A 27,372-nucleotide genomic window follows, 5' to 3' on the forward strand; every position below is an offset into this window, starting at 1 on the left:
TGTGCAACGCCTGCGGCCTCTACAGCAAGATGAACGGCCTCAGCCGGCCCCTCATCAAGCCACAGAAGCGCGTGGTGAGTGTGAGCGCCGCCCTCCCCTGCGGCCCGGGCGCTCCCGGCTCGCCCCGGGCGCCCCTCTCGGGCACAGGTGCGGCGCGGCCCGGGGCCACCGGGGTCTGCCCCAGCGCGGGAACCCAGCCGTCCCCTTCCTTCCTCGGCCACTTCAGCGCTCGCCCGCGGGAGCCCGAGGGGAGATCGTCCCGAAACCAGCGTCTGGGGAACGGAGACAGCCTTTCACCACGTTTACACCTAGGAAATGATGTCTATAAATGCGGGAGGGGGAAGGTGTAGGGAGCTACCATTTTAAAAGTATGCAGAAGTCAGTATTTATATAAATCTAGATGTACTTGTACATGCCATTAGAATAATTCTGGAGGGATATACACAAGAAATTAGTGATGACGGTAACCTTCGGGGAGAAAACCTGAGTATATCGACTAGGTCAGATGAAGGAAGATCTTTTTCTCTGTGTACTCTTTGGTATGGTTTCGATTTTATTCTGGAAAAACCGTGCTCGTTTGTACCCCTTCACCTTTCCATGGAATATGACAATCGCAGCCTCATTCTGGGTTCCTTTGGTTCTGTTCCTTATACCTTTGGGTCCTTTCTACCTCTTCTCCTGGGAGTGAGAAAGATTTTAGCCCCCATTTCCATCCCTCTTTTGGATTGTCTTTGAGTTTGATGAAAATTTACTCTAACCTTTATTATTTTGAAATCTGGCTGTTCAGAAAACTACGTAGAACTTGAGAGAAAAGTGCAGTCTTATGTTCTTCTCAAGTTGGGGATTTTCACCAGTCCAAACACATTTTTAACTGTTTTAAATTATGGGAATTCTGATTTTCTTCAGGGAAGAATCCCTTATTGTTAGGTGTGGTTTTAGGAGAGGGCATTTACTGCTGTAGTGATTAGAGAGAATAAATGTAAGTGTTCACAGGCCCCACTGTAAGGCTAACATTTGTTTAACCGAGCACTCAGGCTTTTAATACCTTTTAAAGTAAAATATTTTACAGTGAGATGCCAGACATCTTAAGTATCCAAGTAATTTATTTAATTGTTATACTCTAATTAGCAGGAACAAACGCTACACATGTTGTTTGTGTTAAATAGATTAGGGTGAAATTGCATCACAATGGAAGTCTGACACCTTAAACAGAAGCAATTAGTTTTATGGTTGTTTTGTTTTTAATGCATTTAAAATAAAGTGGCTGAGGTTAATTTAAGGTGCGTTATGTACCTTAAACTTGTTACAACCTCCTGCAGCTTACAATCTCTTCAAAGAGGATCCTTAACTTTAGCATCTGACTCCCTATGGTTTTCATTTCTTATGCATCATATTAAAAAAAGTAAAAGTGGTGGCCAGAAAATAATCCAGGGAAGTACCTTGTTTCTGTGTATGAACAGTGAAACTGATTTTTTTTTTTGAAAGGCACACTGAGCTGAGTACTAGTTGAGTTCCAGATGACATTTTATTGAGATTGAAGGAAATACTGGGTAAAATAGTAGCCGTTTTGAGTTCTGGTTGCATTCTAAATTTGCTGTAATAATATCCATATTTAGATAGTGCCATTTATTATGCATACTCACTGGTAAAAATAACTGGTAGCAGAAAAGAGTTTTTTAACATCTCTGAATCTGTTAGTTTTCCTTCTGTGTGGCAGGTGTCTTGGCAGTGACCAAGGTCAGCCATTGTGCTTTGTAAGTGGGTTATAAATGATACCAATGGAAGGGCGTGTTCATCAATTAGTTCTCGTGGGTTTCTTATTTATGGTTTTGATGGATCTAGCTTAGTTCTCAGAATGTTAAACCCGAGTTTGTTTAGCCAGCAATACAGAACCAATCACTGTGAATTTGAACTTGTAATATATTGCAAAATAAGAGATTTATGGTGTAACTCGAATTCCTTGTCAGTGATGAATATAACTGAGATCATTTGTTACAAGGAACTTTTATAACCCATTCACCTTCATTTCACATGTTTATGGAGACTGGCTTCACTTATGATTTGCAGTTGACAGTCATAAAGTTCTTTGTCATAATGGCAAATTCTGATAACAAGTTTACTTCATGTTGGCTTCAAATTCCACTGGAAACTTGTCATAAATGACCTGTTTATAAAATGAACCTTCTTGTCCTTAGTTTACTGATTTCACATTTACACAGAGAAAGGAGTGCTCTCCTAGGAAATTATTTTATTTTAACCATAAAAGAGAAAAGAAAGAAAGAAACCCTGATGAGTAAGGTTTTCTGTGTTTTTATCATTTTAGCAAAGCAATTCCCCAAATAGTTGGCTTGTCAGCCAGGCGTATTCATTTCATCCAAAAGTCAAATCTATTTTTTCTTAGCATTGACTTCTTAAAAATGTGGTGCTAAGAGGCTTACCAATGTCTCTCTGTTCTTACGACTTGTGTCTGTCGTAAAGAATAATGTTAAAGTAATACAATTGGATGTGAATTGTAAATGCAAAATTTAGTTTTATCTTTTAAATTGCCAGCAAAGGATTTGAAAAATCTGTCCTTTCATCTGAATATTCAGTACACCCTCAATTCATATTTTTGTTATACATTCTTTAAAACTATATTCTTTTCTGCAATTAATCGATGTAGCTAAGTTCCCAAATTCTGTTAACTTTCAACTTATTTTGGTCCTTGGATTTCCCTTCTTCACAGCTTTTTTACTGAAGTCATAGCACTGTTTTTTAGTTGCCTCTCTAGGTAATTTAATAACAAATTTAGATTTTGGCATTTTGGAGAGGAACTTATAGTAGCTTAACTCTCTTCATAACTCACATAATAATTTAGATGAGATGAATTCTCTTTATGGATGTCCTGGGCATAAAGGAAACGTGGAAACCAGAATGACAGTGCCCTTTTTGATAATACCATTTAGTCCTTTGTATGAACAAAAGTGGGGTATTGTATGTACTGAGAGGTTAAAGAAAATATATCGCTATCACTGTATGTAAGATAATGCCAGCATTAAAACAATGCCATAAAATTTGCTTATCCTTTGTTATATGAATAATACAAAAAGTCAGGCAGCAGGCAACCATGGTAATTATAAGATGTATTAAACTATATTTCTTTATATCCAAGTGTACAATACGTGTAGGCCCTTCTAAAGTCTTTGGGTTATTTCTCTGTATGTATCCAAGAAATACACCTGGTTATCTCTAGTTTCCAGAAGTGGAGACTGCACAAAGCCCACCTAAGAACACTGGCAGGCATTTGTGATTTGTGATTACATTTCATGACTCTTCTGTCTCAGACCTCTGACAACAGTGAGCACAGTTATTGGCCAGCACTGTGACTGTGTTCTGGTTACTCTATAATCTACACTAATATGCTGGAGCAAACCAGCCAGACACGTGAGATGGAGCATTGCACCTAAAACTCCAGTTTCTTGGTCCAGGAAGGTCAATCCATCCCTTCAAATTCTTTTCCCAAGGGACTTTTTATTTATAATGAAAGTACCTGCTTATTGATGACAGGAGCACACTTCGTGGATGTATGTAGCATATACATAAAATCACTTATATCTGTACATTTACTGTCTTGTGCTACGTTTTAGCCTTCCTCCCGGCGGCTTGGGTTGTCCTGTGCCAACTGCCACACCACAACCACCACTTTGTGGCGCAGAAATGCCGAGGGCGAACCTGTGTGCAATGCTTGTGGACTCTACATGAAACTCCATGGGGTATGCCGTGTATTCTGCTCATGCATATTCATGTTTAGGATCTTATTTGTACATGGTTTTAGTCATGAAAAAATCAGCCAAGGAGAGGGGATGAAAGTGAAAAATCTGATTTCTTACATACATGATATTGAATTTAGGATGTTATTAATTATAATGTGAACTATTATCTCACATACCAGTAAGAAACAAAAATACTACCAATTGAACTGTCACACATCCATTGTGAGACATCTCAATTTTAGAAATACTAACATGTGGAAGAGTGCAATTTAGAGTTGATAACATGGTGGTAGCCTTTTAAAAATGCTACTCAAAAGAAAAAAAGGCACGGAACCAACTAGAAATGCACGATAACTATATCTTTTAAAAATTTCGGAATGCAATCAAGCACATTTATGCAAAGGAGCAATAATATATTTGATAGTTAATAGTTAGCAACATTCTGTTACTCATTTAAGGGTAGCATGAAATATTATAAACACATTAATCTTAAAAAGGAAATTAACCTTGGATGTGTAGGAGGAAGAGAATAACACATGATCTCTTTAAAATAAAAATGTGTACTCCTTGGTTTTACTCTGTAATTGAAGTTGTTTAAAACAATAAACAGTAAGTTGAAGGAATAAATTTTCCCTGGCAAGTCACTCCATTTTCTCTGAGGGAATCTGCATTTGATGGGGAAAGTGTAGTCTTTGTCCAGGTTGGAATCTGGTGAGCATGTATAAAAATTGTACTGAAATTCATGCCAGCTTCTTTTATAAATGAGGGCTTTCAGTACTGATATTGAGTCTTTAGTTTAAAGTTGGGTTTTCTTCCATATGATGTTAAACTTAAGGCCTGTATGAAAATTTTTTTAGGTGCCTCGACCGCTTGCTATGAAAAAAGAGGGAATTCAAACCAGGAAAAGAAAACCTAAGAACATAAATAAGTCAAAGGCTTGCTCTGGTAAATACAATAAAATGCTATTTGATTGTAAAGTATCTGCTAACTTGAACAGTAGAGTATGTGTATATTTATGAGGTTAATTTTGACTTGCAGGTAGTAGCAATAATTCTGTTCCTATGACTCCAACTTCCACATCTTCTAACTCAGATGATTGCAGCAAAAATACTTCCCCTACAACACAACCGACAGCCTCAGGGGTAAGTGTTAACCCAGTATAGACTCTTTCTAAGCTAGTGGGTTGCTCTTGCTCTCTAGTCTATTATCTCAAATTTTATCTTATCTGGTAGTACAATAATCTAAACCAACAGTTCGGTTTAGTTAGCTGATACCTAAGAATAGTTTTTAGAGGAGATTACATTTGAATGTCAACAGAATGACAAACTTAAGTACTTTACAAACCTCTTAATTAAGATCTATATCATTTTTATGGTTAAATTAACCCAAGTAAAAGCAAGACGTTTTGGTTTGAAGTGCTTTCCGGGGTTTTAGTTCCAAGTTTCTATCTGAGCTGCTATACATACATATTTCTAATGTAGACCAGGAGAACCAGGAGTCAGAGATTTTCTAGATCTCAGTGGCAATGACACTTAAATTGCTTTTACTTATCGTAGTTACTCCATCTTTTTTCCTTTCTCTCTTCTCTTCCTTCCTCCCCCCCCCCCTTTTTTTTTTAAGTAAAATCATTTCCCCAAAGCAAAGGTCATCATAGTGTATGCCGTACTGCTTCTGTATTCACCGGTCTTCCTTTACCCACTGCCCTCCTTCCTTGCCTTCTTCTAACCCACCTTCATTGCACCCAGACTTATTTCAGCCTTGCCACAAGCCAGGGCGAAATTCTGTTTGTGAGTAATTCCTGCCCCTGAGCATAGGGATGCAATGGTCTTCGTGAAGGTCATGGTTTCTGTAAAGCTGTGACCGAAACTCCATTCTTCTCAAGTGTTGAGCACCTTCCCACCCCAGTATTTCCTATATTCACCTGGAATGCTCTTTAAAAAATGACCGGCCTCACCCTAGACCTCAGTGGGTGAGATCTGGGCCGCAGGACTGAACAGCGAGCATGTCCCGGTGATTTTAAGGATTACACCGAGACTAGTTTAAGTCAAAACACCAGCAACAAAATCCCCATTTACTTAGTAATTGTTTTTTACATTTAGCTTCACCCTATTTGGGGTCCTTTGAAATGCTACAGATTCCTGGGCCCCACCCTGGATTTTCTGAGTCAAGAGTCTCTGGGGGTGGGGCTTGGAAAATTGTGTTTTTTTTTGAGCAGCGCCCCAGGTGAAATTGAAACTGCTGCCCTCGAGGTGTCTTCTAACCTGGGTTTGGGAACCAATGAGCTGTTTTCTTTGCGTCGTATTTTGAATGGCTTAAACAAGCAAACAGGAACCATGAAAAAAGTTTTTTAGGCTGCTTAAAATTTTATTTGATATTTCTCGTCCTCCATCCCAAATTCTTTTGGGCTTTTGCTTTTTGCTTTAATCACACAAGAAGTCTGTTGAGTTTCACAGGCAAAAAGCCTTTCCATTGCTTTTTGTTTTTGTTGTAGATAGATGTTAAAGAGCGTTTCTAGCCTTTATGAAGGTGGACTCTGGTGTATAATGTCTTTTTTTTTTTTTTTTAACAGAAGGGTTAGGTGTAATTTTAAGGGTCTAAACTGGTAAACAGAACAGTTACCTGTGCAGAAATGAAAGGACAAAGATTATTTAAGAATGTTCTTTTTTCTTCAGTCGCACTTACGTAGTAGCTACATGGGGCAAAACGGCGTCTGGGGTTTGAAAGCACTGGGGTAGTAGCCGAGGATGTCAGGCTCTCCCAGCTGAAATGAAGATCGCTGCCACTTTTGGGTCACTGTTGTTTGTTAAGGTGACCTTAAGCATGGAAAAAGCCAAATGTGAATGCTGAATGGCACAGAAATACAGGTGTTTGGGGGCTTTGGGGGCTTGGGGCCACAGTGAATGGAGTTCATTTTGCTCTCGTGGTTTTGTGACTCAATTTACTTTTTATTTATTTTTTTATTTCTGAGAGAGAGATAGAGACAGTGTGAGCAGGGATGGGTCAGAGAGAGGGAGACACAGAATCTGAAGACAGGCTCCAGGCTTTGAGCTGGCAGTCAGCACAGAGCCCGATGTGGGGCTCGAACCCACGAACCATGAGGTCATGACCTGAGCCAAAGTCGGATGCCCAACCGACTGAGCCACCCAGGCCCCCCCCCCTTTTTTTAATGGTGTGTGTGTGTGTGTGTGTGTGTGAGACTCAGTTTAAAACCTGGCCATTTGCAAGTCTGATCAGTTGTCCTCCAGGGGAGGAGCAGTGGGAAGTCCATGGCCTACTCTGAAGAGGGACCTCGGGAGCTCTGCCGCCATCCTCCGGCCGCTCCAGCTGACATCCCTCATGTGGGGCCCAGTACGCTGGAGGCGGCTTGCCGGCCAGTGTCCTTCAGAGGCAGACTCCGTTCCCTGCTAGAGGCCAGGAGGCAGAACAGTAAGGACTGTGGAGGTCGGTGGGTGTGAGAGCAGTTCCCTGCAAAGTCTTGCGCAGGAAGCCCCCAGCACTCCCTTAGCCCTTGCGGCCTTGGAGGGAGCCGCCCGTGTGGGCTGCAGACGTGTGACCTCGGGCAGCTTGCAGAGCCCAGGCAACCACCTCCCTCCCCACTCTCTCCCCAGCTGGCCTGGCCTGCCCTCCTCCCTTCCCCCTGTAGGGATTCACTTCCCCTGGCTTGGGCTCCACAGGCATCTCTCCATCACGGATGTCTCCAGCAGCCCCTACCCGACATGGCTCTTGTGGGGAACCAGGCCTAGGGGACAGAAGCCAATCTGCTGGCTGTCTTTGGAAACTGTCCCTCTCCAGGAATAATTGTTGTAGACCTGAGTGGTCTCCCCAGGTTACTGCTGAAGAGTGCCAGTGTGTGTGCTCAGTGGTCCCTTAGCACCTTCAGAGCCTTCCAGGGTAGGCTGAGTCTTGTTGTGTGCAGCCAGGGCTGGGGGAGCTGTGAGGAGGACCACGCAGGGTTGGGGGGGGAGCCTCTGTGAGCAGCTTGCAGAAGCATGTCATGATGTGCCCTTTTTCCATTTTGGTCAAAGTTTGTGATGTTGGAGGGAGCTGGTGTTGGGATTAGATGCTTCTAGGAGTTGGGGAAGTGCCACAGGTGAGGGAAATGTTATAGTGTTCCGGATACTAATACACAGCACCCTGGAGGGCTCCTTTGATGATGGGTCCTTCTCACTGATCTCCAGTGGGTCCTGTGGCTGACAAGTGGTGGAAGTTAGTAGTCCAGGGTTATTTCACTTTAATAGGGACAACAGAGCTACAAAACAAAGGGCAATCCTAGGCATACTTCAGTGGAAGACAGGAACTGGGGGCCACAGGGGATGTAAGTGCAACGTAACTGCTTGTCCATCTTAATGACTGTAACAGCAAGGAAGTCAGCGTTGCAAAGGTCCACATCAATCCTGCTGTTCCTTTTAATTCCCCTCTGGGAAAGTGTAGGACATGAGCAATACACATTCCCAGCAGACTCCTTTTATTTTTTTAAATTTATTTATTTTGAGAGAGAGAGAGAGCGCGCGCACGCGCTTGAGAGAGCCAGCATGAAGGCACTTCTGTAAGCAAGAGAGGGGCAGAAAGAGGTGGGAGAGAGAATCCCATGCAGACTTCTAGCTGTCAGGGCAGAGGAGCCAAATGTGGAGCTCGAACTCACAAAGTATGAGATCATGACCTGAACTGAAATCCAGAGTCGGACATTTAACCAGTTGAGCCACCCAGGCGTCCCTAACAGGCTCCTTTTAAATCTTGGTGTTCCTGCCCTGTCTTGCATGTGGGCACATTCATGTGGGGACACCAGGTCCCCATGCCTGGTTCCTGAGCTAGCCTGGCAGGAGCTGAGTATTCTGGAGGGAGGGAGGTTGTCTGGGAGCAAAGGCTCCAGGGTTTCCTCCCCAGCAGCAGTGAAGGAGTAGGCAAGATTTTCCTAGCACATAGCATTTGGCATTCTTTCTTGACAAGAGTCTAAGTGCCACAGAAATCATGTTTGCAGTGCTCCGAAGCCTCCTTTCTTTCCTTATTTGCCATATAGCTACAGTGTCTTAGCTTTTTATGTCCTTGTTGCTAATTTGTTTTAACGAGACCTCTTGGAAAAAGGAGACAATCCTTCTGATGGTCATCAGATCGTTGACACAGCTACCTTACGACTCAGTTTCTCTTGATGTAGGTTTTGTATGTGTGGTGTGTATGTGTTAGAGGTAGAGGGAGGGCAGTGTTTCTTCTCTGAGATCAGGAAGGCTGGCCACCAGGCAGCCTAGCATTAACATAGCTCCTGTCTTGTTCCTTTGGAATTCTTGTGTTGTTAAGAAATGTGTTAAATTTTGGTAGACAATTGATTTTTGTGCCTTTTGAACTTAAAGATACATTTTCCAAGAAAAGTCTTTCATGCTAAAATTTTTTACACCTGTAGGTTTACTGAAAAATATGTATTTAGTCAACTTAAATAGTTGACTATTACAATCTCTAGATTGTAAGAATATTTAAATAGTAAGAATATTTAAATCTTTCACTGAATTATATTTATTGACTAAATTACATTTTATAGTTTGTTTTTTATTATTTAGGAGAGAAATAAGGGAACATGTTCTATTAGCAATTTCCAAATAAAATTTAATGTCTATAAATATCCTACCATGACTTGTAGCTAAAAATTAACAAAACTGGAAAATGCTTTATATATAAAACATATGATGTATATGTAATAGGTATACGTTTAAATATATAATATATATTTTTTGTACATATGTATAAACTTTGTCCTCAAGTTTTATAGATCAAAAGTATCTCTCTTAATTTCCTTTGGTACAGGAAGGGGTAATTTGGGGATGAAATTAGCAATAAGACTTAATGTCTGGGAATAAGAAATTACTGAACATATTTACCTGCTTAGAGGTAGTTCTGTAGGCAGAATTACTTAAAAAAATTAAAAGCTACTTAAGTAATTTTTAAATTATTATAAAAGCTACTTAAATATTAAAAGCTACTTAAGTTTATATTAAAACTCAAATATAATGTTGAATTCATCATTAATTCTATAATGTCAGAATAAATGGAGATGAACTATATCTCACTAATCCTTGCTGTATGGTCATTATTCCATTTCAACAATATTGTGCTATGAGAGGCCCTATTCACAATTGAGTAAAACAAGGTATCTGGCCTCAGGTTGCTTAGAATGTGGTGGTATTGGTCAGGAGCAGGTGTAGATAGATCTCACTGCTGGTTAGATGTGGAAATGTGTTAAAGGAATGACACAGTAGGGTAGGGAAGAATCGAAAGGAGGGAGCCATTAATTCAACCTCAGAGTTGGAAACGGCTTCACAGAGAACTTTTGAATTAGTTGTGTAGGATTTTTGCAGGGGACACCCTGGGATGGAGCTTTCCAGAAGGAAGAGCATGGGTATCTGTGGTACTTCAAGGACATAGTTTTAGTGGCCAGTGTCACAGAGTGTGGGGTGTGGAGCCAAAGGCCGGAGATGGGGCTGGTGAAGTGAGTGCAAGTACACCTTTGAAACTGGCTCAAATCAATATAAAGTCTGCCTTTAGTAGGGCCCAAGGTGCCATCACTTCCAAATGATGGACTTTCTCTAGCCCCCAACTGTAGTGACAGATGTGTTTCTTTTTCTGGATGTTGGATGCTGGAGTCTGACAATTAAAGCATTCTTAATGGAGTATTTTGATAATTGATGTAAGTAAACAAATGCTAACGTGGTCCTGCTTGTACATTTTACAAGCAGGGTTTCCCTTCTCATTAGGAAAATCCTTCCTCGGAGCTAGTGACATGCACTGGCCTCGCGGCATACAATATAGGCCTGGGGTTTAGTTTTCCTGTCCCCAGGGCTTCTCAGGGCAAGACAGTTTGTGCAGTTTGTGGTGGCTGCCGGGTGAATCTTTCTCTGAATGGAGACATATTAGGCATGGTGTGTTGGGGATAGGAAATGTTTCCTCACCTCTGTGGTTTGCTGCCTCCACGATGAGGCACACCTCCTTAGACTGAGGCAAGGACCTCATCTTAGATTTGACACTGGCTGGTTCTCTGCCTTTGGCAGTGGGGGCCTTACTCGCTGTTTGGTCATTTATTTGATACAAAATAGGTGTCTTCATTCCTGCCTCATTTATTCTTCTGGGATGCTAGGTGCCTAACTAGACCTGTTTCCCAACTGCAGTCACTCCTTGGTAATAACTTCATTCAGCAACCTTGTCAGAAGAAGTACTTCTGAGCTGCATCATGCTAAATCTTGGACTGCAAGTGGTTTGAAAGAGTTAATGTGCCCCTCCCCCACCGTCTTTNNTGTGGCTACAGCTGAGATTTAGGAACTGACACTCATTAGGATATCTGATGTCCTTCTGAAGAACATCTTAAGGCAACAATTAACATCTTTAAGGCCTTCTGGAGAAGGGTTATGTACTTTGTTGGTTAATGGTTAATATTTAAAATTCTATTTGTAGATTTTATGTGTTAATATTTGCATCCTATGCCACAAATCGGAACACACCACGTTAGTCACGTAGCTTCTTTATTACCAATTTATACTCCACTGCCTTTTCCTCCAAGTAATTAGATCACACTGGATTTACTACAGCATTATGACTGGTCATAAAATAATAGTTCCTGCATTATTAACTATTTCTACAATAGTTCAGTAGCTGAAAGGTACATTCATGAAGGACGTACAAAATGGTAGGATTTGCTTTCCCTAGAAGAACTGGACTCGGCAGAGCAGTTCTGGTTCTAGAGGCTCCTGGAGAGGACAAAAAATTACTGCTCACCTCTTTTTAAAAAAAATTTTTTTTTTAAATGTTTTTTATTTATTTCTAGGAGAGAGAGAGACAGCGTGAGCAGGGGAGGGTCAGAGAGAGAGGGAGTGACAGACTCTGAAACAGGCTCCAGGCTCTGAGCTGGCAGTCAGCACAGAGCCCAACGCGGGGCTTGAACCCACGAACCGCGAGATCATGACCCAAGCGAAAGTCGGACGCTTAACCGACTAAGCCACCCAGGCGCCCCACTGCTCACCTCTTTTTTGTGTGTATGATGTTTATTTATTTTTGAGAGATAGAGAGACAGCACGAGCAGAGAGATTGGGAGACACAAAATCTGAAGCAGGCTCCAGGCTCTGAGCTGTCAACACGGAGCTGGATGCAGGGCTCGAACTCCTGAACGGTGAGATCATGACCTGAGCCCAAGTTGGACGCTCAACCCACTGAGCCACCCAGGCACCCCTATGTCATCTCTGAAGCTGAATATTTTACAGGTGTCCTTAGGTTGCAGGAGAGCTGGGCATTAGTGTTAGTCTTGCATTTTATCATTGTACTTTTGCTTCTGAGAAGATCTCCCTTTTCCATGCTTCATCATTTATAAGATACTGGACATAGCAAAGCAGAAGCCTGCTTCTAAGTACTTTTTACGTGTCAGGTGTTTTAGGTACCTTTTCTCTTTCATTTATAATTATCACTCTACATATGGTGTTTTATCTCCATTTTTGATTGGGGGCAGGGGAGGTGAGACTCCGAACAAAGTAACAGGTCCAAGGTTGTGTACATGTTAGGAGGCAGGGCTTGGTTTTGGACCCGGCTCTGGCAGTCTGTTATCATTATGGCATACTAAACTAATACGTGATATTATATGATATTGAAATCTTTAGAGAGAAGAAATATTTTCTTAAGGAAATCTGATCAATTTTCATTAGTAATTTGAGCATGAGAAATCATCATGCAGAAACGGGTGGGGAAATGGTGCCAGAGAAGCGATTTGCTTGCGACCAAATACAGTATACAAATTTTCTCATCGATATCGTACTTCTAAATAAAAAATGTATTTTAGTACAAAGACTGTGTTAACAGGGTAATAAAAGAATAACAGGTAGTGAAATTTACTGTGGTTGATGTCCCTAATGTGCTTTTAAAAATCTCTCTTAAAAATATCAAACACAAGTTTGCAGTACTAACATCCTTCTAACGGTTTCAATCTAATAGTGTCAAGTTAGGTGTAACTTTTCAGAATGTCCCAATTGCCTTCAGTTAGTTTTTATGAAATTATTGAGAAATAGGCAAGTGTCTATTTCTCTCAGAGTTTATAGTCCATGATACTCTTTTCTAAATGAATAAAAAGAAAGTTAAAAAGTCGTCAGTCTCCTGCAAGGGTCTGTGAGAGCATTGCAGATAGGTGTTATTATTGCCTCCTTTATAAGCCAGGATCCAGAGTGACTCCATAAGGTCACAAAACCAGCCCGTTTGGAAGCCGGGACTGGAACTGAGGTCTCCGGCCTGCTACCACTCCCAGGGAGCTGACCAATCACCCAGTTATTAACATCCCACTTGCCTCTTGCTACAAGCCATAAACGTAAATATTTTGTTGGCATTTTATCTTCACGCTCCCGATGTGCCAGGCTCCCGATTTCTTTCAATTCCTTCTAATAACTCAACGTTCCTGTCTGACCACATTGGCCTTCGCTGTGAAAGTCACACGCCAACCTGGCAAGGAACGTGTAAGCATGTGAAGTTTACATACTTTCATTTTGATCTCAAGGCCTTTTCCAGACTTCCCTTTTTTTGTGTTGTGCCTGTGTGCGTGTGTGTGTTCACGCGCGCAAGCGCAGGCCTGTGTGTTATGCGGAGGATGGTGAGGAGTACTTAGAAATGCATTGCACTACATTAATATCCAGTGCCTTTATGTGTATATTAGGAAACAGCACAACTGTATCATTCTTTAAATAGTTTATATTTGTCCACCCAATTTATCACAGGACTGTGGTTTATTTAATAAGTGACTCATTATCACAACCTGAAAGCCAGAATACTAGGTCGGGAATAAGTGTGGGCAGCGTCATAAGCCTTCTCATATAGCCTCAGGTTAGAAGGCTTCATCTTAGAACACAACATTTCTGTAGATTACAGTTTCTTTGCAGTCTCCCCCCCCAACCCCCGTGCCTCTGTAAGAATATACAAGTTGTCACAAAACATGAAATAATGTTACGGGAAAACATGGCCAAATTTAAGAAATCTGGCTTAGAATGCTCTGAAATGTTACTGCTAAATGAATCTTCGAAGAAAATGAATTCCTTTACTGGAACAAAAGTAATTTATTATGCATTTCATGGGTGTCTGCCAAAAGGGTTACTAGCGATATGAAGATCTAATGGATATGAATTAAATACAATCTGTTAGCTTTGTTCATGTTTAGACCTACCTGTAAATTTTTTCTGAAATTTCAATAACTTTAAAAAGCATCTACAAAGACAGGTGTTGGCATATATGTGATGATTCATAATTTAGCTATCTATCACACCAGAACCAGCACTCAGAATTTGTGGGACTGAGCACAGAGTATTTTACTGACCTCAGATTTTAAGAAAGATTTGAACAAATAAACGACAGGTATTGATCTCGGTGTATTGTTGCAGTCCTGTGAGTAAACAGTTCCAAGTCAGTATCTGAGGGTGTTTTAATGCCCGTTTACTTGCTTTGTTGCTGTTTTCGGTGTTGTTCACATGGCATGGTTTCACCAGCACTGGGGCACACATGCCAGAATCATATTTTTTATCTTATTAAGCACAGATACTTTTAACCTGAAGCTTTGATTAAGCTTATGTGCTTGATTCATGGTGAAGGCTTGGTCCGGTCTACAGTTTATTCTGGGGGTTCACGGATTAGCAGCTGGAAGGAAGCACATTCAAGCATCCAGGCGCTAGTTCCAGCTCTATGTGTGACTGTAGTAAAGCTGCCAAGGTTTTGTAAAGCCTCTGTGTTCCTCCTACTAAAAGGGAAAAATAATTCCTACCATCTGGTCCTTAAGAGCGTTGTATAGCATAAGTGGGAGATGCCTGCAGACCTCTTTGAAGCTCAAGGATAACAGCACTATTTAAATATAATCTCGGAAGTTAATAGTGATGTGCTTTATTTGCGTGGCATTTATTTTTTTATCCCAAGACATTAGAAATAAATCCTTACATTCCTGATGGGTGAAATTAAGAGATGTAGAGCTGTTGTATTAACAAAGTAACTACATTTTAAATATTTTTATTCTGATTGCCACAATTTATCATTCCTTGTAACACATAGTACTTTCATAATGCTTTCTTGTAAATGCTGTTTGGTTCTCAGACCATGGTCTGCTTTCTCTGATTGAAATGGTGAGATTAGGATACTCATCCAATCTGAAAAGCTAGTTTTTTTTTTTTAATAAAAGATCAGGATCATTTACCACCTAATCTGACAATTTATATAGTCATCCATTTTGATTCATTGTATAAAATAAACTTTTTCTTTAGAATGCTGGTGACTTCAAGTGGTGGGATCTAACCCCCCCCCCCCAATTTATGTTTGTACATTAGCATTTTACTGATAGTCCCAGGGCACTCATAAACTTTGGGCTGCGCCTTTCATCACCTTCATCACCATGACAAACCCGGTATGTGTGTATAGATGGATGAAACAATGAAACAATGGGCTCCTTTGCCCAGGGTAGATTTTATCGAATTGTCCTTCCCTACTTGAAAAGGGCAATGTCCTGGAGGCTGGATATAACTTGGCCTACTCAGGACCAGAGGCTGCAAGAGGGCCCAAGGGGATGGCCAGTGAGCTCTCCATTAAAGAATTTGCTTGTTAAATTACAAGAAAATAAGTAAAATATTCTGCTAAAAATTGAATTAGGCTTAGGCTGCAGTGATCGTGACTCTCCCTTCTTGTGAGATAAGATGCTATGTTCTCTTGCTTTGAGTTGTTATGGGAGATTTAAAGGGTGTTGTTCTGATTGACGGGTTTCATGGGTCCTGATGGAGACAGAACCCTTGTGTGTTTCTGTATCTTCTTGTGTCACTTCCTAAACTATTAGTGAGTCACTTTTGTGTCTGGTCCTATGACCTCCTTCCGAACAGAAAAGAATGTAGTTTTTAGAGTGGAAGTTAAGATTTATCTGAAAGTGTTTCTCTTTTGTTGGAATTTACACATAGGTTTTTACTTGAGGCAGGCTGCTATAAAGCACTGCAAGAGCCTAACCTAGAGGTTACAAAAGCAGAGAAGAGAGCATTGGCAGTGAGAGATGGCTGGCTTCCCCTCACACAAGAAAAAGCCGTAACCACAAGCTTACTTAGATGTGTAGGAAGGACAGATCAGAGGCCATGGAAGCCGACAGTCTGAAATCGAGCTAAAGAGGCAGCGTGATCATCATCAAAGTCTCATGCTCTGGGAATGATCACACACTCACCCTCAACCTGCCTGGGGTGCAGTGTTTTGTTTCTTCAGATCAAGGCTCCATTGAGACAGTTTATGGCACGGAGGACTGAACACACCCCAGTTGATTCCTTTTTGGTTTCCTTCCTCAAAAATGAAATTTATGTTTATAATTCACAAGCTAGAGAACCTATGTTATTCTTCTGTGGGGTGGCTGTGTCCTGTAAGGGTTTCCTTTACTCTGAGTTGCCCAGCCTGAGCCACCTTAGGAGTGCTTTCTGGGCCTGCCTGTAAGGGGGTGTGTGAAGTAGAGGCAGAGAAAGAGAACTGACAGAGTGGGTGAGCCCACTGTGAGCCAGACACTGCTGGCCACTGACTCTATGAGTTTATCAGATCAGAAATCCTTGCTTTTCAGATATATGTTTGAAAATTATACTCACAGGAAAAAAACATAAAAGGTCTGTGTGATCTACAGATGAACTGTGCCTGCTTCACAGGCTAGTGCATATTTTCCTGTGTCCCAGCTGCAGCAGTCTGGTTGTCCCTGAAGTCATTTATTCCTTTAAGAGGGAGATTTCCAGCCCAGCTGCTCTGCCAGGCCTCCTACCTAGCCTGGCCTGTCTTCAGTGCTGAGCCCAGGCTGAGTCTGGTGCTGATAACACATTCTTTCAACAGGAAGTGCCTCCATTTTCAGTTGTCTGTGGGAGGGTAGAGGGCAGATAAGCTGTGAATGGAAACACAGAACAGATTTCTGCCCCACCCTCAGGTACTTTGATCAGAGAAAGAGCGAGGACCTCCCGCCTGCCTGAACTGCCTACCAAAAGGAGGAAGGATGGTTCAGCTGTGGGCAATCTTAGGTGTTCCCCTCTGCTTCTGTCCAGGAACACTGGCCGGGTTAGGTGGTTGTATGTAGGTTAGTGAAGCACCTGCTTTTGCTGAACTAAAATCCTTTCAAGGTTTTAACTAGATGTGGGAAAACATACCAACCAATTGAAATTTATGCTTGTAATTGTGTGTGTGTGTACTTGGGTCTAGGGTCATAAATTTTCTCTGATTTTCCCCCCAAATTGTATTGATTCTCGATAGGTAGCTCTTGAACATTACTAAAGAGGGAAAGACACTTCAGATGAACAATGATCTGTAAGCCAGGTTTCTTAAGGAGAGTTGTGCCAATTCTAGATTTCTTATATGGTTAGAATACTGGTTTTGAGTGTTTGTTGTCTTAATTTATGTGGAACCATGTTTCACGTGTACATAGCTGGCTAGGTCCCAGCCGGCCCCTTCTGGCCCTCCTTTCTGTGAGTTCTTCCACTCGGGTTCCTCCCTATTTTTTCCCTGCTACTTTATGACTCTTTCCTGGCTGGCTCCTCCCTCAAGTGGTTTTGTGTCATATTTCTTTTTAAAAACAGAATTTTTTTTTAATGCTTATTTATTTTTGAAGGAGAGAGAAAGGCAGAACGTGAGCTGGAGAAGGGCCAAGAGAGAGGGAGACACAGAATTCGAAGCAGGCTCCAGGCTCTGAGCTGTCAGCACAGAGCCCAGTGTGGGGCTCAAACTCATGGAGTGTGAAAGCATGACCTGAGCTGAAGTCGGATGCTTAACCGACTGATCCACCCAGGAGCCCCATTTTGCATCATCTCTCTGGTGCTAATGTCTTTAAACTTCCCCAAAGTTAGACAGCACTACTCCATTCAGTTAAAACATTCAAAGGAAGGTATAGGTATAGGTGGCTGGTAGATGGTCCTCTGGCCCCACACTCTCTTGGGTTCCCCTGAAATACTTTTGGATGTACATAAATTGTACCGATGACATACTTATATCCTGCTATTTTTCATTTAACATTGTAGCACAGGATTTTTTCCACTTTGCCACATGATCTTACTTTTAATAATTGCATAATAGTTCACAGAGCGGATATACCTTGCTTTTCCAAACCATCTCATATTATTAGGCATTAGATTATATCCATGATTCCCACTATTATAAGTAACCATGCAATGAATGTCTTTCTTCCCTTGTATATCCTCTCCCTTCCTTTGAATTCTTTCCTTATAAACACATCTCCAGAAGTGCAATAACAAAGTGCAGTAGGATATAAAAGTTCTTGATGGCTCTGCTAAGGCATGTACCAGAATATAGCCCCATCGGCCATGGATGAGGGGAGTGGGGTTATCACAGTCTACTCAGATCTTATCACTGTAATCTCATTAATAAAATTTTAATTTTATTTAAGTAAGCTGTACATACTCCCAACATGGGGCTTGAACCCATGACCCCGTGATCAAGAGTCTCATGCTCTACTGATTGAGCCAGCCTGGTGCCCCATAAAAATATGATTTTTTATTGAGGTATGATTGATATAAAAAAAAAAATCTGCATGCTGCAGTATTTCCTGTTGAAATAGTGTATCCCCATCTACAAATAAGATTCTCAGGTGTTGGGCACAAGCACNTTTTTTTTTTTTTTTTTTTTTTTTGAGAAAGTCAGATGTCACTTTTGATTTCTAAGGAGCTGGTGTTTTTCAGGTACTCATCACTCACATAATTTGGGATTTGCCTGCCCTTTGACGTAGGAGTTATTTTTGAACAAAGAAGACAATAGGTATTTCAGTTGGTAGCTTTTAGGATTATTGCTCAGGTGTTAAAGAATGATGTTCAAGGTATTAGGATTTCTTTAATGTGGTTTATTTGAAGAAGGCCTATGAGCCTTTTGAAGGCCTAAAGAAGAACCTTGGTTTTTTTTGTTGTTGTTGTTTTTCTGCAGAGTTGTCAGTAACAGTGAGAAGAAGGTCACTACTGGGGCACTTGGGTGGCTCAGTCACTTGAGTGTCCAACTTCAGTTCAGGTCATGATCTCATGAGTTTGAGCCTGCATTAGGCTAGATGCTGTCAGCGCAGAGCCAGCTTCGGATCCTCTTTCTTCCTGCCACCCCCCCCCCGCCCCGCCCCCTTCTCCCCAGCTCACATTCTTTCTCAAATAAAATAAACATTTAAAAAAAAGACTGTCACTGTTGAGGTGGTTTTCACTTAGCTCTGAATGAATTCCATCACTACTCCCAAGTGATGGTGGTAAGTCACCTGGTGAAGGGTGGAATTGGGGAGATTAAATTAGGTCTGTGCTCCTTAACAATAATAATAAAATACAGTGTTGTTTGCTTCTATTGTTTTCCTGTTGTCAGATGCTGTTGTAAAGGCATTATGTGTTGAATTCTTGCAATAACCCTCAGGACATAGATGCGTCTTTTACTTCCATTTTCTAGGTGAGGAACCTGAGGCACAGAGAGTTTTAGGTGAGGCCTTCTCGGTTACCTCTTCCACATTGTGTCCTTCCTTGCCTCTTTTGCTTAATCCTTCCGTTTCAGCTGCCTTTGCTTGAGAATGTGTCCTGCATGGCTCCCCTTCTGGAAGGCAGCTATGCTCACCACTATACCACCAACGCTGCTCAGCATGCATGGCTCCCCTTCTGAATATCCTTTCCTCACCAGTAATAACAGCTTCCCTAATGCTTCCAATGATAAGGCGCCATGCTCATGCTTTTACAAACATTGAATTGTCACAACCCTACTGATGGGTGATGTGAGGGCTAGTTTCTAATTTACCCAGGAGGAGACTAGGAGAGGTGACCTCACTCAGTAGCTAGCTGAACCAGGGTAATGCTTGGAAGTCCGTCGTCCCCACCATTGCAGGCTGCGTGTGGCCTGTCCCCAGGAATCCTTTCCCCTCTGTGATTCCTTTTTTAAATTTTTTTTAATGTTTTATTTATTTCTAGGAGAGAGAGAGAGACAGACAGCGTGAGCAGGGGAGGGTCAGAGAGAGAGGGAGTCACAGACTGAAACAGGCTCCAGGCTCTGAGCTGGCAGTCAGCACAGAGCCCGACGCGGGGCCCGAACCCACGAACCGTGAGATCATGACCTAAGCGAAAGTCGGACGCTTAACCGACTAAGCCACCCAGGTGCCCCTCTGTGATTCCTTTTTTGACCTATTGCTCCACCTCCATGTCTCAGCCGCTCATTTATTGTTCATGATAGGCAGTTGGTCATTCTTACTTTCAAGTATGTATGTGGCCTGGGAGCTTACCCAGGGAACGTCTGTCTCTCTGGGGCTCACAGACCCAGTGCCTGGCCCTCATAAACGTCTTGCTAATGTTTCTTGTTGCTGACTTGTAGTGGTGACCACCCCTCTGCTATCTCAGCGTGTTTGGCCATGTGAGGCAGGCTGCTTCTTGAGCCAATCCGGGTACCCTCTTCGTTTCAGAAAGTCTTGTCGCGGTGAAGTCAGGTTTAGTCATAGAAATAAATGCACATATGTTTCTTTGGGGGGGAATAGGTAGATCAATATGAAATTGAGTGTGACATGTCAATTATAATTGTGCTCATCCTGTTAGTTGTATGATAGCTCCTTTCTAACATGAGTAGTAAGGGAGTATCACCCTTTTCTATATTTTTGGCGGGGGTTAAAACTGGGTCCATGATGGGTTTGGTCATAGTGGAGTTTCTGGAATTAATGGCTAAAGTTAATTACCATATTTATATGGGTCACCAAATCTGTAGCTTTGTTGGTGTGTTTGACAGAATTGTTTCAGCTATTTCGAAATTTAAGTTTTCAACATCTCAGTGATTCTGTGAAATTTGCTTTTTTATGTACCTAAAGCCCACAGTTTAAGTCTTATGTTAAAGTGTTAATTAATTAATTAATTTACAGTGTTTATTTTTGAGAGTTTGAGCATGCAGGAGTCAGGGGTGGGGCAAAGAGAGGGGGACAAAGGATCCAAAGTAAGCTCTGTGCTGAGAGCAGTGGGCCCACCGCGGGACTGAACTCACCAACTGTGGGATCATGACTTGAGCCAAGATCAGTTGCTTAATCGACTGAGCCACCCAGGCACCCCTAAGTTTGTGATGATTTAACAAGAAGTTTGAGTGTGGTAGTACTGTTGTTGCTGGAGTTTTACAAACCCTCATTTTTGCCAGGAAAGGGATGGATTGGTTAGCTGTGAGGGACTGGCTTTGGTCTCTCCAGTTGGGAGGAAGTGGGGATGGGCGGATAGGAAGTCCCATGGCCAGACCCTCTGTTCCAGCCTCATGCAGTCATTGTGAAGAGTAGAGAGAAAAACGAGACTTTTTGCTCCAGAAAGAGCAGAACCACACTGACTTCCAGGCCCCCGAGTGGAGGCAAGGGGGCTCAGCATACTTTCATTCAGTTCAGCCTGTGTCTGGTGCCCTGTGTTTCTCTGAAGGAGATGTAACATCAGCTCAGCCAGACAAATGAATGTTTTGAAAAGCACAAAATATTCTAGCTGTGTCAGAAAACCAAATATCCAGTAATTTATGGGATTAAACCCTGAAAGCCAGGAAGGAATAATGAGCTTCAGAGCTTTTTAGAAGGAAAAAGCCATGATTTAAGTATGGGATCATGGCTAGTTTTTAATTTTTTATTATTTTTATCCTTATTTTTTTAATAAACCTTTTGCTTTGAAGCAGTTTTAGAGAAATTGCAGAGAGCTCCTATACCCCTTGCTCAGTTTCCCCAGATGCCAGCCTTGGGTTTCCACGATGCTTTCATCCAGACCATGGAAGCAGCACTGGTCTGTTGTTGACTGACGCTAGGCTCTGTCCCCCAGGTGTCTTTCAGCAGTTCTTCTGAGCTTGCTCTGAGCTCTGATAGTTTTTCAGTGAGCCTCATTCAGCCTCTGGATGACAGTAAGGCCAACTTCCAGGCTATCAGGCCTAAGACCACCGAGGTGACTGCCCTTCACAGCGGAGCTGTGCCACATCTTGTCACAGGGATGCTGGCCCGTGGCCCTTCTGCAGCCACAGTGGCTTCCATTCTTTCTCCAAAAAAATGTGGGATTGCTTGAGAGAGTGGTGGTCTTTCTTCTCATCTTTTCTCTTTGGTAGAAAAGGAGGGCCCTGCTGATGGGGTGGTTGGCATTCAGGTGGAAGGAAGGCTGGTTCGTGCAGACTTCTAAGCTATGCCAGTTGTCATTGCACCCTGTTCTTTCCCCTGGGACCCTGCCTATTCACTTGTGCTTTTCTTTAGATCCTGTAAGTCCTTATCTGGAGTGTAGCATGCATACAAACCCTGGGGAAACACCGCTGTGTTTCCTGTGCCTAGCAGGAGGGGATGGCAGAATGTTCTGCAGGTCAAAGTTGTGGCTGATGCATGTGTGCGGGCTGCTTTGCAACATCAGAGGTGATGTGTGTGCTAGAACTCAGTGGTGAAGGATGAAGCAGGAAGATGTGTTGTGTTGACATGTTGGGGCTTCAACTTCTGGGGACACTGTGTGTGGGTGGGGCACTGTCTCTGAATGTTGTTGATGTCACTGACCCCTATTCTTTATTTATTTATTTTGGGGGAGGAGGGTGGAGAATGGGGGGAGAGATAAAATTCTGAGCAGGCTCCATGCTCAGCACAGACCTGATGTGGGGCTTGATACCACAAACTGAGATAATGACCTGGGCTGAAGTCAAGAGTCAGACCCTCAACCAACTGAGCCACCCAGGTACCCCATAGTTAGATATTTTTTTAAAAGTCAAATGCAACTTTTTTCTCGAATTGTAGTCTAAATATGATTTTAGTTATTTCGGTTTGATTCTACTAAATTATACCATGTTTTCTATTTGGCCTTTCTCATTTGGATGGAAGGAATGAATGAAACAAGAGAAGAGTGATCTTTTGTTTCAACAAATGATTGCCACCACCATGACAGATATAAGATGTTAGCATTTTCTTTATAATGTGGTCTGCCTTCAAAATGGCCAGTTCTCCTTGAAAAGAATTCAGGTAAATGAAGTAGATATTAAAAACTGTGTACACGTGGGTTCATTTTCCATGAAGTCAGTGCTCTCATTTCTCATGCCTCGCTGAGCTGTGTGGCTTTCCATGTTAGACTTTGGCATAACTGCTAAGGTTGTAGCTCTTCTGTGGGTGTGTATGTGTGTGTGTGTGTGGGTGCTCTGCATTTTCTCTTTTGAAATGATTAGACTGTGTGGGCATCATTAAGACCTATTTACCTAGGCGGTGTGGTCTGTTTCACTGCCAGAGAGCTGAGAGTTTGGCACTTTTTACAAGTTGGCCTCCTGAGTTTCCTTTTCCTACCTTTGTCCAGCTGCGCATCTTGCCGTGTAGTTACTGCCATAAGTTCTCAAGTTCACAGGAGAACGTTTCTAAGAGATTACATGGCCGGGGCTAGGTCAATGGCACCATGCAACACGGTGGGCAGCTCTCGCCCATCTCTTTTGTCCCCACGTGCTGACCTTGCAAGATGGTGCCGCCTGACAGATTTATCGATAACTGTCTCTCCCCTTGTCTTTCTCCTCTCTATCCCTCTTTTCTGCCAGGCGGGCGCTTCAGTGATGTCTGGTGCGGGAGAGAGCACTAATCCCGAGAACAGCGAGCTCAAGTACTCAGGTCAAGATGGGTTGTACATAGGCGTCAGCCTGGCCTCGCCGGCCGAAGTCACATCCTCGGTGAGACAGGATTCCTGGTGCGCCCTCGCCCTGGCCTGAGCCCGCTGCGGGGATTTTGTCAAGCCGTCCAAACCGGGGCGAGTATGCTGACAGAACGTTCCTCTGACGTGTGATTTCCGTGCCTTTATTTTGAAAGAGATGTATTTCCCAAGGGGCTTGCCTCTGCCTTACCACCCTGCCCCTGACTCTGAAGAACCAGAGAGAAGACAGAGGGCTTCCGGGGAGGGCCAGTGCAGCCCACAGCACGTCGCCTCCTCCCTGGCCACGGCCACTTCCAGCCAGCCTGCCTCGGCCTGCCAGGAGATCTGACGTCCACTGTGCCTCTTCCAGAAACTGGGACTAGGACCGGGGCCTTGCCTGCTAAGGAATATTGAGAGATTTTTTTTTAAAAAAATGGTTTTATGTGTATTGCCCCAAATCACGTGCTTCTTCTGATCGGTTTTGGTTATTCCAGAATTTCTTCGTACCTTTTCCCCACCCGAATTTCACATGCTTTCATGGAGAAGACCATTTGAGGCCACTTGGTACACACCTCTGGAGGCTGAGTCAGTTCATGAGGTTTCTCGTCAAAAATATTACTCCGTGTGCAAGACTGCATTGCAAGTGTAATGTACACTGTGACTGACGGCTCTCAAAGTTCATGTTGTGGGACTGACCTGAGGTCAGTCGGGATTTGTAAACAGGGTAGCAAACAAGATATTTTTCTTCCATGCAAACAATAATTTTTTTAAAAAGTGCAATTTGCGTTGCAGCAATCAGTGTTAAATCATTTGCATAAGATTTAACAACATTTTTTATAATGAATGTAAACATTTTAACTTAATGGTACTTAAATAATTTAAAAGAAAAATGTTAACTTAGACATTCTTATGCTTCTTTTACAACTACATCCCATTTCTATATTTCCAGTTGTTAAAGAGAAATATTTCAAGAACAAATCTTCTCTCAGGAAAATTGACTTTATCCATCTGTTAAGAATTTTTATACAAAAACACCAATAGCCCCTCTTTATTTTACTGTGGAATTTGTGCTGGAAAAATTGCAACAGAACTTTACTACCTAACAGATAACATTTGTAAATACTCTAGGCATCTGTACACACTACGATGAAGTCTATCGTGTGACTAACCCACAGGCAGGTTGGTTTACATTAAATTTTTTAAGAATGGGATGTCCTATGGAAACCTATTTCACCAGAGTTTTAAAAATAAAAAAAAGGGTATTGTTTTGTCTTCTGTACAGTGAATTCCTTCCCTTATAGTTTCCTTTTGATACTGTATGTGGCTAGAGATATGCCTATAAAACAAGTGCATGTGATGTTTGTAAATTGCCTTTTGGCTTTTCTTTCAATGAATTGTCCTTTTGGAGCTGCTTTATACCTTGGTTTATTTGAAGTTGGCACATGGAGTCAGTTATCACCTTCAATTTCCACTGGGGACAACTTTAATAAGTGAAAAGGACCCAGTATTATATGACTATCTGAGGTCATAAGCATTCTGTTTAGGGCTACTCCCTATAAACATTAAAAAAGTCCAGAGTTTCTTTCCCTCTGAATGAAATATACTCTAGGACCCAGAAACAGAACAGTTTTCCTTTCTAGTTCCTCCTTTTGCAAAGTGCCACCAAGCCTCCACATTCACCTGAGGTCGAAGTCTTTGACACTCAGCAGAAGATAGAAAAGGATCTGAACTGTCTTGGGTTTTGGAAAAACAGGAGACTGTTTCATAACACAATGGTGGCATTTCATTTTGGCTCCTTAAGTGTGGAGCATTTCTTAACTTCTTTTCTTGTATGCTTATAGTCATTCTGTGGGGCCAGTGTGAGTCTTTTAAGAGAGGGGAAGTCTTGCATTATGGTGGGTTGTATTGCCAGTGAAACTCAAGGCTAGGGAGTGTGTGTGTCTGGGGAGGTCCCTGAAGCCCACATACGCCGTACAGTGGGCTAGAGCAATGGTCTGGGTGTGGAGTCAGATCCCTAGGCTGGAGGTCCCTGCTCTGCACGCAGGAGCTCTGTGGCCTTGGGCAAGTTATCCCATTCTCATCTTCCTCATCTGTAAAATAAGGCCAATTAACATATAACTCCTAGGATAATCCATGTGAAGAGCCTAGAGCAGTGCCTGGCACATAGTAAGCACTAAGTGTTGACTTTGAAGGAAGGTGGCAGGAGCTCTTACAATGTGGGAGTTTTGAATGTCTTACTCCCTGAGGGGTATTTAAAAGTGTATGGTGTATGAGGGTCTGGTGCCCCTTGGCTCACTTGTACTTCTTGAACAAAGCTAGGGTGAGTGAAATGAGGGATCCCCCTAGCTCAAGGGATGGCAGAGTTGGGGGGAGGGAGCACCTTTGGGAGACACCAGTCTGAGTTTGGCTTTTACAGAACAGGGTTGGTGTGACAGCAGAAGAAAATAATTGTCCCGACTGACTCCTTTTCTCCCCTTCCCTCTTATGGTTCTCGGTTCTCATTCTTTGAGTGCTTTCTGGTGGGTTGGGAGTTCAAAGTTAATATGCTCTGGTTGGAAAATTAATTTTTCTTCTTGGGGCTTCCAAGTAATCTTTTTTCTGGAGGTGGTCTCAAATATTGCCCCTTCCAAACCTAAGACAACATTGGGATACTAAAGCTTTTTTTTCCCCCCAGAATTCTTTCCCCTCTGTGTTCTAGCTTTCATGAAATAAATTATAAGGAGCAGAACAAAGGAAATGGGGCTTCTTGTCCTAAGACAATGAACTCCCTTAATCTGGGGCCTTTTTAGTGATAACTTTCTCACCTGTGATGGTATAAAGAAGCTTGATATTTTTTTAAAAATTTTTAATGGCTTTTGAAATTTAATTTTGGGAGACAGAGACAGAGCACAAGTGGGGGTAGGGGCAGAGATAGACAGAGACACAGAATTCGAAGCAGGCTCCAGGCTCTGAGCACAGAGCCCGACACGGGGCTTGAACTCACTAACCATGAGACTGTGACCAAGAGCTGAGGTCAGACATTCAACCGACTGAACCACCCAGGTGCCCCTCAAAAGGAGGTGCATTTAAATAGATGGTGCACTTCAGCTTAGAGTCCTCAGACCCATCACTGTGGGTTGCAGAATTCCTGTCCTCTGTCACCCATGGCTGATTTTAGGCCATCTTACATAACTGAAGGCTCTGTCTGGGGTCTCTCTTCGGGGTCATTTTGTGTTGTTTCCTGGTGCCTATGGGAGGGTCAGGAAAGCAAAGGGAGCCATTCATTTCCCCCTGCAAATAAATTAACTTCTTGCTCATGGGAAATGCTTTCCCCCGTCCTTGGAAATTTGATGTAATTTCAGATCATAGATAAATTGGCAGCTAGGAGGGCAATCGAGCATTTCTGGAGGCTATGCCAGATTCCAGGCTGCTTTTACTTGGGGGCAGTGTGGTAGCTTTGATACCTCAAGTTCTATGTTCTGGCATTTTCTGTAGGGTCTTCAGATCCTGTGACTCTAAGAGGGAAATAATAGGTGTGAGTGCAGGTGAGGTGAGATGGGGGAGCAGGGATCAAGCATTCATGCAGGGTAAGGCAGCTCTTGCTCATTAAAATGCATTTTGTTTCTGGGTTGAACTATCAAGTCAGCTTGGCAACACTTTTATCTATCCTCTGTTTGAAGCTCTAATGGGCAGTCAGGTATGAATCTGATTATTTTAAATGAGAAACCATTATTGATAAATTTGTTAGACTAAATCTTCCAAAACAGGATCTGTGGTAAAAATTCAGTACCTACAGCTCTAGCCACTTGAGGCTTCAAGATGGATTCTTTGTGGCTGAACCTTTAGCTGCAGCTAAAGCAGAACTTTCTGCTCTGCTGTGGTCCCTGGAGGTGGTGGAGGGGGTTNAATCACATGGTGCCTTCAGTTAGTTCAAATGCTGAAAGCCTGAGTAAATTCATAGGGACTTTGAATAAAATAAATTGTGGTTGATACTTAAAAAATAGCTTCTAAAGGAAAAAGTTAGGATGTTGTAGGTACACTTTGAACCTCTGAGTTAGACGTTA

At 42.4% G+C, this 27,372-nt stretch overlaps 1 protein-coding gene across 1 annotated transcript in view; it reads left to right on the forward strand.

Annotated features, from left to right (window-relative positions):
- The window catches only part of GATA6 (GATA binding protein 6), a 31,399-nt gene extending 6,703 nt beyond the window's left edge, over nucleotides 1-24,696 (forward strand). The window contains 5 exon segments of the mRNA XM_077778221.1: nucleotides 1-74; nucleotides 3,627-3,752; nucleotides 4,610-4,697; nucleotides 4,791-4,894; nucleotides 23,241-24,696. The exon segment at nucleotides 1-74 is cut by the window's left edge and continues 25 nt beyond it. Coding sequence (XP_077634347.1) covers nucleotides 1-74; nucleotides 3,627-3,752; nucleotides 4,610-4,697; nucleotides 4,791-4,894; nucleotides 23,241-23,408 — 560 coding nt within the window. The 3' untranslated portion in view covers nucleotides 23,409-24,696.
- The last annotated feature ends 2,676 nt before the right edge of the window (nucleotides 24,697-27,372 follow it).

This window comes from Crocuta crocuta, unplaced genomic scaffold (genome assembly GCF_008692635.1).
Source record: "Crocuta crocuta isolate KB4526 unplaced genomic scaffold, BGI_CrCroc_1.0 scaffold26, whole genome shotgun sequence".
NCBI classification, from domain to species: Eukaryota; Metazoa; Chordata; class Mammalia; order Carnivora; family Hyaenidae; genus Crocuta; species Crocuta crocuta.